Genomic DNA, 18,357 nt, shown 5'->3' with positions numbered 1-18,357 from the left:
CATTTCCAGGGATCCACTAATCCTGACCATGCAGTTAGCAATAATAGCAGGATTTGCCCACTGTGCCCCTTAGTGCAAACCACAATGCCAATTCCCACCTGGGAATTTAACACTGACCCAATAACAGTATCTAATTTTACAGCCCATATCTGGATTTCCCCAATATTGCATTTTTATTTCGAATGGTATTAGATCCTTTTTGAAAATATGAATGATAAGTAAATGAAGGAAACCCTGGTGGCATAGTGGTTAAGAGCTCGGCTGCTAACCAAAAGGTCGGCAGACCAAATCCACCAGGTGCTCCTTGGAAACCCTATGGGGCAGCTCTATTCTGTCCTTTAGGGTCACTGAGTCGGAATCAACTCGATGGCAATGGGTTTTCTGGGTTTTAAGTAAATGAAAAGAGCAACCAAAAAATTGTTTTTGGTTTTTTTTACTGCATCTCCAGGTGGACATGGTTCTGAGTATGAGTGCTTGATAGCTGCTCAACATGCATCTCTGCCTGGGGATTTATTGGTCCATGTCCCTGCATCGGTGTGGAGAATGAGCACTGTAGTAAAGAAAGGAGGGCCATAACCCCGCTTCACAGCCTGAGGTGTAATCAAAGTACAATAAACTGTATAAAGTGTGCAATTCGATAACTTTGGACGTATGTATGTACCCCTGAAACCATCCCTACAATCTAGGTAGTAAACATTTCCATCACTCCCAAAAGGTGCCCCTTTGTAATTCCTGCCCCTGCCAGCCCCCAGGCAAGCGTGGTGGGCTTTCTGTCACCATGGATTAGTGTGCATTTTCTGGGTTCTTATAAAAAAAAAAAGTTTTTTTTTTTTTTTTTTTATACCAAGGGGTCATGCAGCACACACTCTTTTCCCCTGGCTTCTTTCACAACCTAACTATTTTGTTTCATCTACGTTGTTGGATGTTTCAACAGTTCGTCCTTTGTATTGCTGAGTAGAATACCATTGAAGCCCATGGGTGTTGCAAACGGTTAATACACTCAGCTGCTAATTGAAAGGTTAAAATTTGAGTCCACCCACAGGCACTTCAGAAGAAAGGCCTTGTAACCTATTTCCAAAAAATCAGCCACTGGACACCCTGTGGAGCACAGTTCTACTCTGACACACACAGGGTTGTCGGGAGTTAGAAGCGACTGGACGGCAGTTGGTTTGGGGCCTGACATCCCGGTGCACTCAGGGCACCACAGCTTGTTGATGTGTTTATCTGTTGGTGACATTGGAGCTGTTGCCAGTTTTTGACTGTTACAAATAATACTGCTATGAACATTCAGGTGTAAGTCTTTGGATGGACTGCTTTTTCTTCTCTTGGGTACATAGTATTTATCATAAATACCTAGGAGTGGAATGGCTGGCTCAGGTGGTAGGCGCACATTTCACTTTTTAAGAAACCGCCAGACTCTCTCCAAAACCATTATACTATTTTCCATTTCTGCCAGCAGAATGTGAATGTTCCAGTTCCTCCACATCCTTACCACCTCTTGGAATGGTCGGTCTTTTCATTTCAGTTATCCTGATGTAGAATGCTAGTGAGGTGGTTCTGTGGGGCCTCACTTACAAAGGCCTCCAAGACTTGTTGACAGATGGAAAAAGGAAGTTATTGCAAAACAGTATGTACTTGATAAAACCTATTTTTGAAAGGAGAAAGAAAACCCTATGAAATGTTTGTATGAAGGTGTATGTCTCTAAGTACACTGGAAAAAGTTAGGAAGGCTACACACCAAACTGGCATCCGTGATGGGCGGAGAGGGGAAAATGGAGCAGGAAGGAGCCCCTGCTGTGGAATCAGCCCAGTGGCTTCTCAGAGGGGAGGAAGGATGGACGTGCGTCTGGTGGACAAGTTTTAAGCGACATCCCAAGTGGAGCTAATTGCATGTGCCTTAATTTACTGACAGCTTATTACAGTACTTTTAATGTATCGCTAATTAAAATGACTAGGTTGACCTAAGCACCTGCACTACCTACAATTAAAATCTATACAGAAGCCTTAAGGCTGTGAGTATTATTCTTCGTATGTATTTCTGTTTCATCCTTTTACATTTTATATGTTTTATAATATACATAATATTATTAATATATATATAGAGAGAGAACTATGGGGTACCTGCTCCATTTCTTTTTACAATTCAGGCTTTTTGGCCAAAACAGTTTGGAGACTACTGGTCTATAGACTATTTAAGTAAGAATGGTCACCGGCATTGTTGGAATTCCCAACCCAGGCTCTTTCCTTTCTCTGCCACATGAAGTCCCCTGTGTTCTCCGCCAGCCGGTGAAGCGGGGTAGTAACTGGGAGGCATAGCCCCATTCCCTGTTTGAAAGCAAATGTATCCCTGAGACAGTAACCCAGCATGGCCTGCAGTATGAGGTAAGGCATTGGACTTTGTGTTGAGGAGTCATGAGTTCTGTTTTTGCTTATTTTTGTAGTCTGGCAGTGTGCTCTTAAGCAAATTATTCCGTCTTTCATTCTCCTGTCTTGATGAATGGGAAGTGAGGCAGATGGCCACAGCTTCCCCTCTCCTCTAGCATCTGCTAAGGAGAAAATCATGTCGTAAGGAATCTAAGGTTCCCAGGAATCTTCGCATATTTAATATCTGTTTGTGGCTCTCACTAAGCTACTTAAATCTTGGTAGTTTCCACTGACTGCTGATATCTTACTGCTGCCCATTCACCAAGTTGTTTCGAGGTTGTAGCACAGTGTTGTGTTCATGTGAGCAGGACGCGTTTCTTCTTAGAATTGCCTGTTGCTGTCTTTCACTTCTTTGTGTCTGGTCATTCTTTAAACATGTGCTGACTGGGGTTGGGATAGCCATGCTAATAAATCTCCTTTTCGTCCCTCAAGGTAGAAAGGCCAAGGAGATTATAAATGCTGCTCGGGAAAGTCTTGCGAAGATGATAGGTGGAAAGCCATCAGACATAATCTTCACTTCTGGCGGCACAGAGGTAATATTTCTAGACAGAGACTTGGGTTTGTTTAGCCAGAAGTTATAATAAAAGATAGAGTATGATTTTGCTTTTTTTTTTTTTTTGAAGAAACAGTAATGCTTGACCTTGTTATTTTGAAAATTTTCTTGATATATTTAGCCACCATTTATCCTGTAAGTAAATTCTGGGTGGCTGATAGGGCATTTGTAATAAGATGTGTGAATTATCTTGCTTTGTATTGTTATTCTAATAAAGAGAGTTTTCCCTTCATGTCTGTCCTGCAATCATTCCTTTGAATCCCTGCTAAGGAAGTTTGCCTTGTTAAAGGTTTGACCCATTCAAAGTTACTTACCTTTTAAATGGGTAGAAAATTCTTGAAGACAGGCAGTGGGCACCACAGCCTCTGCTCATTTAGTATAACACCAACTGTCTCCTTCTCTTGCTGGAAAGGAAGGCAAAACGCTCATCCACATGGCAGTTTCTGTCCACATAGACAACCCAAAAGAATCTGCAACTGGATTCTTAGAATTAATAAGAAAACATAGCAGAGTTATTGGGTACAAAAATCCATCGTGTCTTTATATGCCAGCAACAAACAGGTATTTACCAGAGTATCAAAAAATATCCACTACTGAGGACATAAATCTAATAAAATTAAAAATGTATAAGACCCTTACCAGGAAAGCTAGAAGTACTACTGAGAGATTTTAAAGATCTAGAAAATGGAGACATGTACCCTGTTTATGGACTAGAGGACTCAATATTATGAATATGTACGTTCTTTCCAAAATGATCTGTAGATTCAGTGCAACACCTATCAAAATTCTGACACTTTTCATGTAGAATCTCACAAACTGATTTCTATGGATATACAATAGCCAAGAATAGCCAAGGCTTCTTAAAGATTAAGAACACAGTGAGAGGGCTTTTATAAAGTGCTACTAGTGAAGGCAGGGTGGTTTCAGTACAAGGATGGACAATAGATGAGAAACAGAGCCATTTTTCTGTGGACACTTGTCATATGACAATGGTGACCATATGTCCAGTATACATCTGTTATCCTGGTGTAACTATGATAGTACCCTCTTTACTCTCAAACTCTTCTGAGTTGGACAAGGGACTATAAGATCATCACATATGATTGAGGTGGCACAACAGAGTAGGGAGAAAGAATGTTCAATGAATGGTCCTGAGACAACTGAACAGTCATAAAGGAAAAAGGAAACTGGACTTCTACTTCACACCCTACAGAAAAAAATATCTCCAGGTGGAATAAAGATCTAAATGTGAAAGGTAAAATTTATAAAGCTTTTAGGAGATAATATAAGTTAGCTTCTTCATGATGCTTAAGAGTGATGAATTTCTTAACTAAACTGCAGAACACATTAACCATAAAGGAAAAAATTGATAAATTCTATAACAACAACAAAACTAAGCACCAAACTTTGGTTTATTAAAGGACACTATGAAGAAGATAAAAAGACAAGCTAGAGAGTGGGAGAAGGTATTTCTATACATAACTGACCAAGGACTAGCAACCTCAACATAAAGGAAGTCCTGCAAGTCATTAACAGGCAGATGACCCAATAGAAAAATGGGTGAGTAACTTGAATGGGCACTTCACAAAAGACAAACTCAAATGGTTTCAACACATGAAAAGATTCTTGGCCTGGTAAGTAATCAGAGTAAGCTACAATGAACCACCTCTACACACCCATCAGAATGGTAAAAAGGAAGAAGTCCAAGGATACCAGTATTGGCAAGGATATCGAGCACTAGCTACCCACAGGTAGTGCTGGTGGGGGTGTACATTGAAAAACCATTTGGAAAACAGGTTGGCGGTATCTAGCGATCTTGAAGACGTTGTTAGGTGCTGTCCAGTCAGTTCCGACTCATTGTGAACCTCTGCACAACAGAATGAAACACTGCTGGGTCCTGTGCCATCCTCACAATAGTTGCTGTGCTTGAGCCCCTTGTTGCAGCCACTGTGTCAGTCCATCTCGTTGAGGGTCTTCTTCTTTTTCACTGACCCTCTACGTTACCAAGCATGATATCCTTCTCTAAGGACTGATCCCTCTTGATAACATGTCCAAAGTATGTGAGATAACATGTCCAAGTATGTCTTGCCATCCTTGCTTCTAAAGAGCATCCTGGTTGTACTTCCTCCAAGACAGATTTGTTCATTCTTTCGGCAGTCCCTCATGGTATATTCAATATTCTTTGCCAGCACCACAATTCAAAGGCATCAATTGGTCTGCCTTATTCATCGTCCAGCTTTCACATGCATATGAGGTGATTGCAAACACCATGGCTTGGGTCAGGCGCACCTTAGGCCTCAAACTGACATCTTTGCTTTTCAACACTTTAAAAGAGGTCTTTTGCAGCCTATTTGCCCAATGCAACACATCGTTTGATTTCTTGACTGCTGCTTCCATGGGTGTTGATTGAGGATCCAAGAAAAATGAAGTCCTTGATAACCTCAATCTTTTCTCTGTTTATCATGATGTTGCTTATTGGTCCAGTTGGGAGAAAATTTTATTGTTTTCTTTATGTTGAGGTGTAATCCATACTGAAGGCTGTGGTCTTTGATCTTCATCAGTAAGTGGTTCAAGTCCTCTTCACTTTCAGCAAGCACGGTTGTGTCATCTGCATAACACAGGTTGTTAGTCTTCCTCCGATCCTGATGCCCCGTTCTTCTTCATATAGTCCAACTTCTCAGATTATTTGCTCATCATGCAGATTGAATAGGTATGGTGAAAGGATACAACCCTGACACGAACCTTTCCTGACTTTAAGCCACGCAGTATCCCTTGTTCTGTTCCAACGACTGCCTCTTGATCCATGTACAGATTCCTCATGAGTACAGTTAAGTGTTCTGGAATTCCCGTTCTCTGCAATGTTATCCATAATTTATTTTGGTCCACACAGTTGAATGCCTTAGCATAGTCAATAAAAAAACAGGTAGAAATCTTTCAGTATTCTCTGATTTCTGTCAGGATCCATCTGACATCAGCAGTGATATCCCTGGCTCCACATCTTCTCTAAATCCAGCCTGAATTTCTGATAGTCCCCTGTCGATATACCACTGCAGCTGCTATTACATGATCTTCAGCAAAATTTTGCTTGTGTATGATATTAATCATATTGTTTGATGATTTCCTCATTCAGTTCGATTGCCTTTCTTGGGAATAGGCATAAATATGGATCTCTTCCAGTCAGTTGGTCAGGTAACTGTCTTCCAAATTTCTTCGCATAAACTAGTGAGCACCTCCAGCTGTGCATCTGTTTGTTGGAACATCTCAGTTGGCATTCCATCAATTCCTGGAGCCTTGTTTTTTGCCAATGCCTTCAGAGCAGCTTGGACTTCTTCCTTCAGTACCATCGGTTCCTCATCTTATGTTACCTCCTGAAATGGTTGAACATTGACCAATTCTTTTTGGTAGAGTGACTCTGTGCATTCTTTCCATCTTCTTTTGATGCTTCCTGTGTCATTTAATATTTTCCCTGTAGAATCCTTCAGTATTGCAACTCAAGGCTTGAATTTTTTCTTCAGTTTTTTCAGCTTGAGAAATGCTGAGTGTGTATTTCTCTTTTGGTTTTCTATCTCCAGGTCTTTGCACATGTCATAATAATACTTTACTTTGTCTTCTCGAGCCGCCCTTTGAAATCTTTTTTTCAGCTCTTTTAGTTCATCATTTTTAGCTACTCGACATTCAAGAGCAAGTTTCAGAGTCTCCTCTGACATCCGTCTTGGTCTTCTCTTTCTTTTCTGTCTTTTCAGTGACCTCTTGCTTTCTTCATGTCCGATGTCCTTAATGTCATTCCACAACTCATCTGGTCTTCAGTCATCCGTGTTCAACACATCAAGTCTATTTTTGAGATGGTCTCTAAATTCAGGTGGGATATACTCAAGGTTGTACTTTGGCTCTTGTGGACTTGTTCTAATTTTCTTCAGTTTCAGTTTGAACTTACATATGAGTAATTGATGTTCTGATCTGCAGTCAGCCCCTGAGCTTGTTCTGACTAAGGATATTGAGCTCTTCCATCGTCTTGAAGACATGCATACCCTACAAGCCAGCAATTCACCTCATTAGGTACATATCCTGGAAACATAAGGCACACCTGCATCAGGGTATGAACACAAGAGTGTTCATAGTAGCATTGTTCACAATATCCCAAAATGGGGACCACTCAAACATCCTCAGAACTGGAATACGTAAACCTTAACCTGTTGTGGCATAGTCACACAGTGGAAACCCCACGCAGTTAAACAGTGGCCTGGATGAGTCTTACCATGTTGAGTCAAAGAGGTCATTCAAAGAGCACCTTAGGTTACAGAGTGGAGCCTCTGCAGCTTGGCCAAACTTTGGTAACCTGCCAGGCCCTTGTGCCTGTGACTCACCACCCCAGGGCCCCGCCCCCTTTGGCTCTCAAGGGACAGCCCCCTCGACCCCAGCTGCCCAGTGGGGCCCTCATGGTCTCAGTCTGGAGCCTGGGAGGGTGAGATCTACTGGATGTCACTGAGGAGTGCTGCCATCTCGAGGTTTCTTGGGAACCGCCCTATTAGTGTGGAGCTGTGGGCCTTGGCTTCAGCAACTCGCTGGAAGGGTCAGGATGAGCGTGGTTGCAGTGGAGGGCCTAGGACGTGTTCACAGTTGTCTGGCTCATCTGTTACACTGCTGTCCACTGTGACCTATGGTGTGCACCCCCCATATGCTCCCTGTCCTGTCCAAAGGACCCCTTGGACTACACGGGCTCTCCAAGCAAAGGAGCCTAGATGACTTCTGTCTCCTGGACTGAGAGCCAGTGCACTGGGCGTCAGAGTTTTCTACCAGGGTGTAATCTGAGGCTTGTCAAGAGCCATCGCCTTTTAGAGAAGCCAATCAAAATTGTCCATCTTTTCACCTTTGTTTAACTTGGTGCATCTCAGCTCCAGTGAAGCACTGCCTGGTCTTCCTCAGTTCTCCCCAGGTGCACAGTTCAATGTCCACGGTGTGTCAAGCATTCTGAGCACAGGATGGTGGTTCCCAAGTGGCTCATAGCATTGCTCATCTGGGTGACTCATAGCAAGGAGTGACTCAGGATAGCACACTGAGTGACCCAGCATGGTGCAACTGAGTGACCCAGCACGGCACAACTGAGTGACCCAGCACGGCACAAGTGAGTGACCCAGCAAGGCACAACTGAATGACCCAGCACAGCACAAGTGAGTGACCCAGCTCAGTACAACTGAATGACCCAGCACAGCACGACTGAGTGATCCAGCACAGCACAAGCAGCATCTAGAAGAGCCCACACTGTAGAATGTTTTCAGGTGCCTGAATAGATCAAATCATTGACTGAGAAAAAAATACATTTAGTTCAACTCAATTCATATAAAGGTCAAAAATAAGCAAACTATCCAATACTGTTTAGGGATGCTTACATAGACAGTGAGAGTACATTAAAAAGAAAAAGCAAGGAAATGATGCCATAAATATAAGAAGAGCTGAGGCGTTTGAACTGGGGTGTTAGCAAAGAGTACGGGACATACCATGAACTGCCAGAAGAAGGAACAAACTGGCTTTAGAAGAAATACAACCAGCATGCTCCTTAGAAACGAGGATGGCGAGACTTTGGTTCACTTACTTTAGTCATCAGGAAAGACCAATCACTAGAAAAGGACATCATGTTTGGTAAAGCAGAGGGTCAGCAAAAACGAAGGAAACCCTCAGCGAGATGGACGGACGCAGTAGCCACAACAACGGCTCAAATATACCAGTGATGGTGAAGATGGTGCAGAGCCGGGCAACGTTTCGTTCTGTTAAACATCAGGTCACCGTGAGACTAGCTGAGGCCACAGCAGCTAAAAACGACAAAGTCAGCTCTGGGGGGGGGGGACCTGAAGGATGGTACTGCAGCGTGGGCGGTGTTCTCAGGTGACAGCTGCCTTATGTGACAGCTCCCCCCAACTTATGACAGAGCTCCATTCCCACGACACCTTCTAAGCAAGTTCCGACATAAGTTGAATACCTCATTTTTCTTTTTTTAGTTTTCATTCAGGCAGTCCCCGACTTACGACTTAGAGTTACGACAAGCTGCACTTATGACTGTCTGCTTTGTTTTCTGGGTTTTCTTTTTTACATCTTATCGTTAGTAATATGTATGCATGTATTAAAACATATCTGTAAGTTTGTATGTTTCCCAACTCCCAAAGACGAAGATCAGATTTGTGAAGATATTGATAATAAAAGGTAAGAATACAGGCAGTCCTCAACTTAGGATAGGATTCCGTCCCAACTCCATCCTAAGTCAGTTCTGACATAAGTTGGGTAACTCATTTTTGTTTTTAGTTTTCATGATTATGGACTACCTGTATTACTGCCTTTTATTATCAGTATCTTTATAAACCTGATCTTTATTTGTCTTTGGGAGTTGGAAACATTACATTTAAACTGACAGATATATTTTAATACACATATACAATTACTAACGATCAGATGTGCGCACACACACGTACACACACACACATGAAAAGCAGAGAATTGTGAGTTCAGTTTGTCCTAACTCATATGTCGTAAGTCAGGGACTACCTGTATTAACTGTTATTCGTTTTCATTAAGCCATGTGTTTATATTTTACACACTGTTCTGTATATGTGTTATATTTACTAAGAAGAAAAAAGTTAAAAAAAAAAAAAAAGGCTTCTCCCACCCAACTTCCAGTCATCCACTTCCCCCTTCATAGTTTTTTTTTATGATTACCTGTCCAGAAATAGTCTATGCATTAAAACCATTGAGCTGATTGTGATCCGTGGCAACCCCATGTGAGTCAGAGTAGAATTGCAGTCCACAGGGTTTTCAATGACTGATTTTTGGGACACAGATCACCAGGCCTTTCTTCTGAGGTACATCTGGGTAGACTTAAACCTCCAACCTTTCGGTTGGCAGCCAAGTACTAACTGTTCTTAACCGTTTGAACCACCCGGGGACTCCAAATGCGAAGAAGTATGTAGACTTATATATTCTTTTCTCCTTCCCTTTTTGCCTTCTCAAAGATATTTTTGCCTAGATAAGCAAATACACATTTTGTCATTTTTATACTAACTGTAAAAAAAAAAAAAAATTTTTTTTGTAGGTTACTGTTGACAATGCTTGCTTCCTTTTTTTATCTAACAAGTATATCTGTGATCTTTCAATATCAGCACAGCAGGAGTTTCCTCAGTATTTCTGACCTCTGCTCGGCGTTTCCCTGAACAGAGATTGTGTGATTTATCAAGTCTCCCTGCTGCTAGACATTTAAAGGACTTTACAGTGCTTTGCCAATACAAACAGGGCTGCCATGAATAAATCTCCTTTGTACAGATAGATAAAGTCTTAGAAACGGAGTTGCTGAGTCAAGAGCTTGTTCATTTGTAGTTTAATTGACTCAATGCAACAGGTTTGTTTTTTGTTGTTGTTGCTATTATTGTTTTTTGTTTTTTTGGCAGATAGACCAAGTGACCCCAACAGAGTTTGTGCTGATTTATACTCCCACCAGCAGAGGGCGCCTGAGGGAAAATATTCTTTTTTGACAGATTTATAAAATTTAAAAACGCATAATGCTGCTAGCAAGCAAACAGGCATAATTGACTAGAAGTGAATTCAGAAGTTTTTGAAAGCTTGAAACCTTCAAATCTTTGTCCTTTATCCTTTCCAAAGGCGAAGCGCAGGGGCTTGGATCTGACTTTTTTTTTCTTTTCTCATGTCAGCCACAAAAGAAAACACAAACAAGACAGACTGTTGTTCTAACCCCTCCCCGGGACGGTTTTGGCAAACACTTTTTCTGCTCTATCTCTGCAGTCAAATAATTTAGTGATCCACTCTGTGGTGCAGCATTTCCACAAAAACCAGGCCGCAAAAGAGGACGGGGTGCAGCCCCTGGGCGACGAGGCCCAGCCCCACTTCATCACCTGCACCGTGGAGCATGACTCCATCCGCCTGCCCCTGGAACACCTGCAGGCCAAGGGCACAGCCGGTGAGTGACCCCAGGCCACCGTCTGTCCCTGCACCCCCCCCGCCCCCCGCCCAGGGCTCACTGACGCTGTATGGAGACCTGCCCATAGAGCTTGTGACTAATTCACCCCAGCTGTTCTCTCCAGGTGCAGAGGTCACCTGCGTTACCCAGGAGGTTGGTGGATGCCACCACAGTCCCTTTTGGAAACACTTGATCAGTGTGCAGACTAGTCATTTGTATAAGTGAATCATACTTCAAACTCTTGTGTGTAATAAATACATAACCTTTAAATACCTGATTCTGACTCAGACCCACCCTCAAGGACAGAGTAGACCTACCCCATAGGACTTCTAAGGAGCGCCTGATGCATTCCAACTGCCAACCTTTCAGTTAGCAGCTGAGCCCTTAACCACTGCGCCACCAGAGCCCCTTTGGTACAATGCTAAAGGAGCCCTGGTGTCACAGTGGTCAAGCAGTTAAACGCTCAGATGCTAAGTGAAAGGTCCAGTCCATGGGAGAAAAGACCTGGCGGCCTGCTCCTGGAAAGATTGTTGCTGTAAAGATTGATTCACAGCCAGGGAATCCGAGGGGTGAGTCGCGCTTGGCCAGCATGGCGGTGCCCTATTGACGTCGGACAACGTGAACTTGGTTTCTTTCACTTTTCCTGGGACACCAAGTCTCCAGTCTCAAGAGGGAATAACGTGTTCACAGGTTGTAGACTATGAGCTTTGAAAACATAAGGTTTTTTGTGTTTGTTTGTTTACCCCAAAAGATACAAGATCAATGCTCTCTTTAAATAAGAAAGTGACTTTCTACTCAACCTTGGCTTCTTATCTAACCTGCCTGGAAACCGAAGATGAGTAAGAAGAAAGTATTTTATCTTCAAGATAAAGGGGCCGTAACCCGACTGCGTGGTTGGACTACAACGCCCTTTTGTCAATTTTCCCGCTAGACTCCTGGGAAGTTTTTTCTCTTTATGACCTTGCCAGCAGATGAAAATATCAGACAAGGAGTTAGACCTCAAGGTTAAAATTTTCACCAGTTTAACCTTTTAAAACAGTCAGGTCTAATTTTCTTTACTTGTGTAAGTTGTTGCTGTTATTTGCCATTAAGGCAATTCCAACTCGTTTAAATTGTAGTTCCTTTTAGTCCATGGTTTGTTTGTCTGTTTGTGTGTGTTTCACTCATACAGGGAAGAGCAACTTAGTGTATGTTTTAGTTACCTAATACTGCCATAACAGAAATACCACAAGTGCGTGGCTTTAACAGAGAGAAATGCGTTATCTCACAGTCCAGGAGGCTAGAAGTCCCAATTCAGGGTGCTAACTCCAGGGAAGGCTTTCTCTCTCTGCCAGCTCTGGGGGAAGGCCCTTGTCATCAATCTTCCTCTGGTCAGGGACCCCAGGTCCAAAGAATGCGCTGTGTTCGGGGTGCTTCTTTCTTGGTGGTAGGAGGTCCCCATGTCTCCCTGCTCACATCTCAAAAGAGATTGATTTAAGATACAACCTAATCTTATAGATTGAGTCCTGCCTCATTAACATAACTGCCTCTAATCCTGCCTCATTAATATCACAGAGGTAGGATTTACAACACAGGAAAATCACATCAGATGACAAAATGGTGGACAATCACCCAATACTGGGAATCGTGGCCTAGCCAAGTTGACACACATTTTGGGGGGACACAATCCAATTCATAACAGTGTACATAGTTATTAATTGCTGTGTACTTAACTTTTAAAAAAATTAAGTTATTTTTAAAAATAGAGATGTATGTGATGGAAAGAATTAAAAATAACTGAAAGGTATAAAGGTTCCTCCCCCGCCGCCCCCAGTCTTCCTCCTCCGATAGCACCTCTTATGTTTTGCCTTTACTTGTTCTTGTGGTTGTCATCACGATCTTACATACTTCCGATTTAATACTAAATAACTTAGAACGCCACGTCTTGATGCCGCAGCTCGGCCATGTGTTTGTTGACTCCCATTATGACAGGTGAGGAGGTGGGCTGTCTCAAGGCGACCTCGCATCCTCCCGCCCCACCCTACAGCTCCTAGGAGGTTGTGTTTCTGTATCAGCTTGATTTATAATTCGCAGGCCACACCCCATGATCACCCATTTAAAGTTTACAGTTCAGTGTTTTTCAGGATTTTCACAGAGGTTTGTCCATCACCACAGTCAATTCTATAACTTTTGTCACCCCGAAAAGAAACCTCTTTCCCACCACCATTAACTCCCCATTTCCTCCAACCCCTCGCCCTCCCCCCAGCCTTAGGCAACCTACTCCCCATGGCTATAGATTTACCTGTTCTGGACGTTTTCTGTAAGTGGAAACGTATGCAGTGGTCTTTTGTGACCGTCTTCTTTCACTCAGCATCGTGTTCTCAACGTTCACCCATGTTGTTGGATGCATCGGTACCTCATTCCTTCTTACTGATAAGTAACAGTCCGTTGTAAGTATGTGCCACATTGTATTTATCCAGTCACCAACTGATGGGCATCTGAGTTCTTTCCATTTTGGGGCAGTTGTGAATAATGCTGCTATAGACATCTGTGTACAAGTTTCTATGTGGACATATGTTTTCACTTCTCTTGGATACATTTCTCTTAGGCAGGTGGGGAGGAGCCTAGTGGGCAGACGGAGAGGATCCTGGTTGATAGTTGGGGAGGAGCCTGGTCAACAGGTGGGGAAGAGCCTGGTGGGGATGTGGGAGGAGCCTGGTTGGCAGGTGGGAGGAGTGGAATTGCTGGGTCACATGAAACTCTATGTTTAACTGTAGTCTTTGTTTTCCAAATGACTGCACCAATTTACATTCCCACCAGCAGGGTACGAAGGTTCCAGTTTCTCCGCATCCTCACCAACATGTTAGTACCTGTCTTTTTGGTTCTAGCCATCTTAGTGGGTGCAAAGTGGTACTTTATTGTGGCTTTGATTTGCATTTCCCTGATGGCTAATGATTTCGAACATCTTTTCATGTGCTTATTGGCCATGTAAGTCCCTGGGTGGCACAAACGGTTTGCTCTTGACTACTAACATAAGATAAGGAGCCCTGATGGTGCAACAGTTAAGCACGTGGCCGCTAAACTGAAATGTTGGCGGTTCAGACCCAGTCAGTGGTGCCACAGAACAAAGACGTATCGATCTGCTTCAGTAAAGATTACAGCTAAAAAAACCCTATCGAGCAGTTGTACTCTGTAACTCAAGGGATCTACCCTGTAACACATAAGTTGGAACTGACTGGACGGCAACGAGTCTGGTTTTTTTTTTTTGGTTTGGTTATTGGCCATTTGTGTATCTTCTTTGGAGAAATGTCTATTCAAATCCTTTGCCCATTTTTTAATTGGACCATTTGTCTTTTTATTATTGAGTTGTAAGAGTCCTTATGTATTCTAGGTAAAAGTCGCTTATCAGATATATGACTTGCAAATATTTTTCTCCCATTCTGTGTGTTATCTTTTTACTTTCTTGATGGTATCCTTTGAAACACAAAAGGTTTTAATTTTTTCCCAAATTTTATTGTTTTGTGGTTGTTGAGAATACACAGAGCAAAACATACACCAGTCCAATAATTTCTACAATTTAGTGGCATTGATTCCATTCTTCATTCTCACCCTCCTTTTTTCAGTTGTTTCTCCCTCTTTAACATAAGCTCACTGACCCCCAAGGTTCCGACCTAATCTGTCAAGTTCCTGTTATCGATTTGATCCCATACAGATAGTTCTAAAAGAACACAATGCATCAAGGCAGACTTTTTAGTAGTTAAGCTAAACTATTGTTCAGTTTTAAGAAGACTTCAAGGGTTATTTTTGGTTAAAGGTTTAAAGAGTATGTCCGGGCAATAGTTTCAGGGGTTCATTCACCCTCCATGGCTCCAGGAAAGTTTTTAATTTTGACGAAGTTCAATTTCTTTTTTTTTTTTTTTTTTGTCATATGTGCTTTTGGTGTCATATTGAAGAAGGCTTTGCCCAACCCAAGGTCATGGAGACTTACCACCTGTATTTTCTTCTAAGAGTTTTATACTTTTAGCTCTTACACTTTAGATCTGTGATCCAATTTGAGTTAATTTTTATGGATAGTGTAAGATACAGGTCCAGATTCGTTCTTTTGTATGTGGATAACCAGTTGTCCCAGAACCACTGGATGAAGACTCTTCTTTCCCATTGAATTGCCTTGGAACCCTTGTCAAAAATCAACTGATCATAAATTTGAAAGTTTATATCTGGGCTTTCAGTTCTGTTTATTTGGTCTATATGCCTTATGCCAGTACCACAGTCTTGATTACTATGCCTTTGTAGTAAGTTTTGAAATCAGGAATTTGTGAGTCTTCCAAATTTGTTCTGCTTTTTCAAGATTGTTTTGACTCTTCTGGGTCCCTTGCATCTCATTAGGAATTTTAGAATCAGCTTGTCAGTGTCTGCAAAAAAAAGCCAGCTGACAGCTTGATGGAGATTATGTTGAATTTATAAGTCACTTTGGGGAGTGCTGCTATCTTATCAATATTAAATCTTGCAGTTCATGAACATGGGATGTCTTTCTATTTATTTAAGGCTTCTTTAATTTCTTCCAGCAATTTTTAGTTTTCAGAGTAGAAGCTTTGTATTTTTGTTGTTCGGTTCATTCCTAAGTATTTTATTCTTTCAGTGCTCTTGTAAGCAGGATAGTTTTTATAGTTTCACTTTTGGATTGTTCATCGCTTCTGTATAGAAATACAGTTAATTTTCGTGTATTAACCTTGTACCCTGCAACCTTGCTGAACTCATTTATTAGTTCTAAAAGTTTTTTAGTAGATTCCTTAGGATTTTCTTTATACAAGATCCTGTGATTTGCAAATAGTGATAGTCTTACTCTTCATTTCCAATCTGGGAACCCCGGTGGTGCAGTGGTTAAGAGCTACAGTTGCTAACCAAAAGGTCAACAATTTGAATCCACCAGTCGCTCCTTGAAAACCCTATGGGGCAGTTCACGGCCCCTATGAATCAGAATTGACTCGATGGCAACAGGTTTGTTTTGGTTTGGGTTTGGGTTTGGGTTTTCCAATCTGAATGCCTTTAATTCTTGCCTAATTGTCCTGGCTAGAACCTCCAGTATACTGTTAACTAGAAGCAGTAAGAGTGGACGTCCTTGTCTTGTTTCTGATCTTAGGGGGAAAGCCTTAAATCTTTTACCATTAAGTAATCATACTTAATCATAGCTATGGGTTTTCATAAATGCCCTTATGAAGTTGAAGAATTTTCCTTCTCTTCCTGGTTCGTTGACTGGTTTTATCATGAGGGGTTGTTGGATTTAGTCAAATGCTTTTTCAGTGCCTCTTACGATGATTGGGAGCCCTGGTGGCACAGTGGTTAAGAACTTGGCTGCTAACCAAAAGGTGAGCCGTTCAAGTCCACCAGCCGCTCCTTGGAAACCCTATGGGGCAGTTCTACACTGTCCTGTAGGATTACTATGAGTCGGAATCTACTCGATGGCAATGGGTTTTGTTTTTTTTTTTTTGGTATTATGATGATCACGTGGTTTTCATCCTTTATTCTATTGATTTGGTATATTACATTAATTGATTTTTGGATGGTAAACCAGCTGCTTTGGAGCCCTAGTGGCACAGCGGTTAAGAGCTAGAGCTGCTAACCAAAAGATCGGCAGCTCAAATCCTCCAGCTGCTCCCCGGAAACCCTGTGGGGCAGTTGTACTCTGTTTTTTAGTGCTGCTGAGTCGGAATCAACTTGACAGCAACGGGTTGCATTCCTGGGGTAAATATCCCTTGGTCGTGGTGTGTAATTGTTTTCATGTTTCTAGATTTGGTTTGCTGGTGTTTTGTTGAGGATTTTTTTATGTTTATATTCATAAGGGATAAGGGTCTGTAGTTTTCTTGTGATGTCTTTGTCTAGTTTTAATATCAAGGTAACATTGGCCTCATAGAATGAATTAGGAAGTATTCTCTCCTCTTCTATTTTTTTGGAAGAGTCTGTGAGGCATTGATATTAATTCTTCTTCAAATATTTGGTAGAATTCACCAGTGAAGCCAGCTGGGCCTGGGCATTTTTTTGTGTGTATGTGGGAAGTTTTAAAATTACGAATTCAGTATCATTACTTCTTATAGGTCTATTCAGGTTTTCTTTCTTCTTGAGTCAGATTCAGTAGTTGGTGTCTTTCTAGGAGCTTGTCCATTTCATCTCAGTTATCTGATTTGTTGGCATACTCTTGCTTATAGTATCCCTTTTAATCCCTTTTATTTCTCTAAGGTCAGTAGTAACACCCTCTTTCATTCCTGATTTTAGTAATTTTAGTCTTCTCTCCTTTTTTCTTGGTCAATTTAGCTAAGGGCTTGTCAAATTTCTTGATCTTTCCAAAGGACCAAGCTTTGGAGTTGTTGATTTTTTCTTGACTGTTTTCTGTTCTCCATTTTATTAATTTCCATAGTCTTTATTATTTCCTTCTTTCTGCTTGCTTTAGGTTGAGTTTGCTGTTCTTTTTCCAGTGTCTTAAAGTGGAAGTTCAGGTTACTGATTAAAAATCTTTCTCCTTTTTTAATATCGGTGTTTACAGCTATACATTTCTCCCAAGCACTGCATCCCTTAAGTTTTAGTCTGTTGTGTCTTTGTTTTCATTAATTTCATTTCCACTTCATTTTTAATTTCCCTCACAATTTCTTCTTTGGCCCATTGACTATTTCGTAGTGTGTTGTTTAATTTCCACGTATTTGTGAATTTCCCAATTTTTTTTTCTATTATTAATTTCCTCCGGCCCTGCTCTTCATTTTCTTCACCCTGGACTCTCGTTTTTAGCTCTGTGGTGGGCAGAGTTCCTCCACACACCATGTGATGGAATTTGTAAAAGGAGTGGGATAGGATGATCGCTGAATCTTTTGATAATTTTCAAGGAATTAGTTTTTGTCTTTAAGTGTTTTGACTGTTTTTTTTTATTATTATTATTCCTATTAATTTAATGCCATCATCCTTCTATATTCTGGAGATTCCTCAAAATTCCTGGTCCGTAATACTACACAATGATTAAGAACAGCGATGAATTCGTGAAACAAACATAACATGGAGGAATCTGAAAGGCATTATGCTGAGTGAAATTAGTCAGTTGCAAAAGGACAAATATTGTATGAGATCATTATTATAAGAACTCAAGAAAAAGTTTAAACAAAGAAGAATCTATTCTTTGATGGTTACGAGAGTGGGGAGGCAGGGAGAGGGGTATTCACTAATTAGATAGTAGATAAGAACTATTTTAGGTGAAGGGAAAGACAACACACAATACAGAACAGGTCAGCACGACTGGACTAAACCAAAAGCAAAGAAGTTTCCTGAATACAACTGAGCACTTCAAAGGCCAGAGTAGCAGCGAGGGGGTTTGGGGACCATGGTTTCAGGTGACATCTAGGTCAATGGGCATAACAAAATGTATTAAGAAAATGTTCTGCGTCCCACTTTGGTGAGTGGCATC

General features: G+C 41.5%; 1 protein-coding gene across 3 annotated transcripts in view; it reads left to right on the top strand.

Moving 5' to 3' along the window:
* SCLY (selenocysteine lyase) overlaps positions 1–18,357 on the top strand; it is a 46,904-nt gene that overhangs the window by 10,386 nt on the left and 18,161 nt on the right. For 2 of the 3 annotated variants that reach the window (XM_010597656.3, XM_023557723.1), the window contains exons 3-4: positions 2,857–2,957; positions 10,760–10,934. In XM_010597656.3, the coding sequence (XP_010595958.2) occupies positions 2,857–2,957; positions 10,760–10,934 (276 nt within the window). The remainder of the gene's footprint in view (positions 1–2,856; positions 2,958–10,759; positions 10,935–18,357) is intronic. The other variant, XM_023557724.2, reaches the window with a different exon arrangement.

The sequence above is a fragment of the Loxodonta africana genome, chromosome 6 (genome assembly GCF_030014295.1).
Source record: "Loxodonta africana isolate mLoxAfr1 chromosome 6, mLoxAfr1.hap2, whole genome shotgun sequence".
NCBI classification, from domain to species: domain Eukaryota; kingdom Metazoa; phylum Chordata; class Mammalia; order Proboscidea; family Elephantidae; genus Loxodonta; species Loxodonta africana.
The sequence above is the reverse complement of the archived record's forward strand: the minus strand, read 5'-3'. Positions and strand labels throughout refer to the sequence as shown.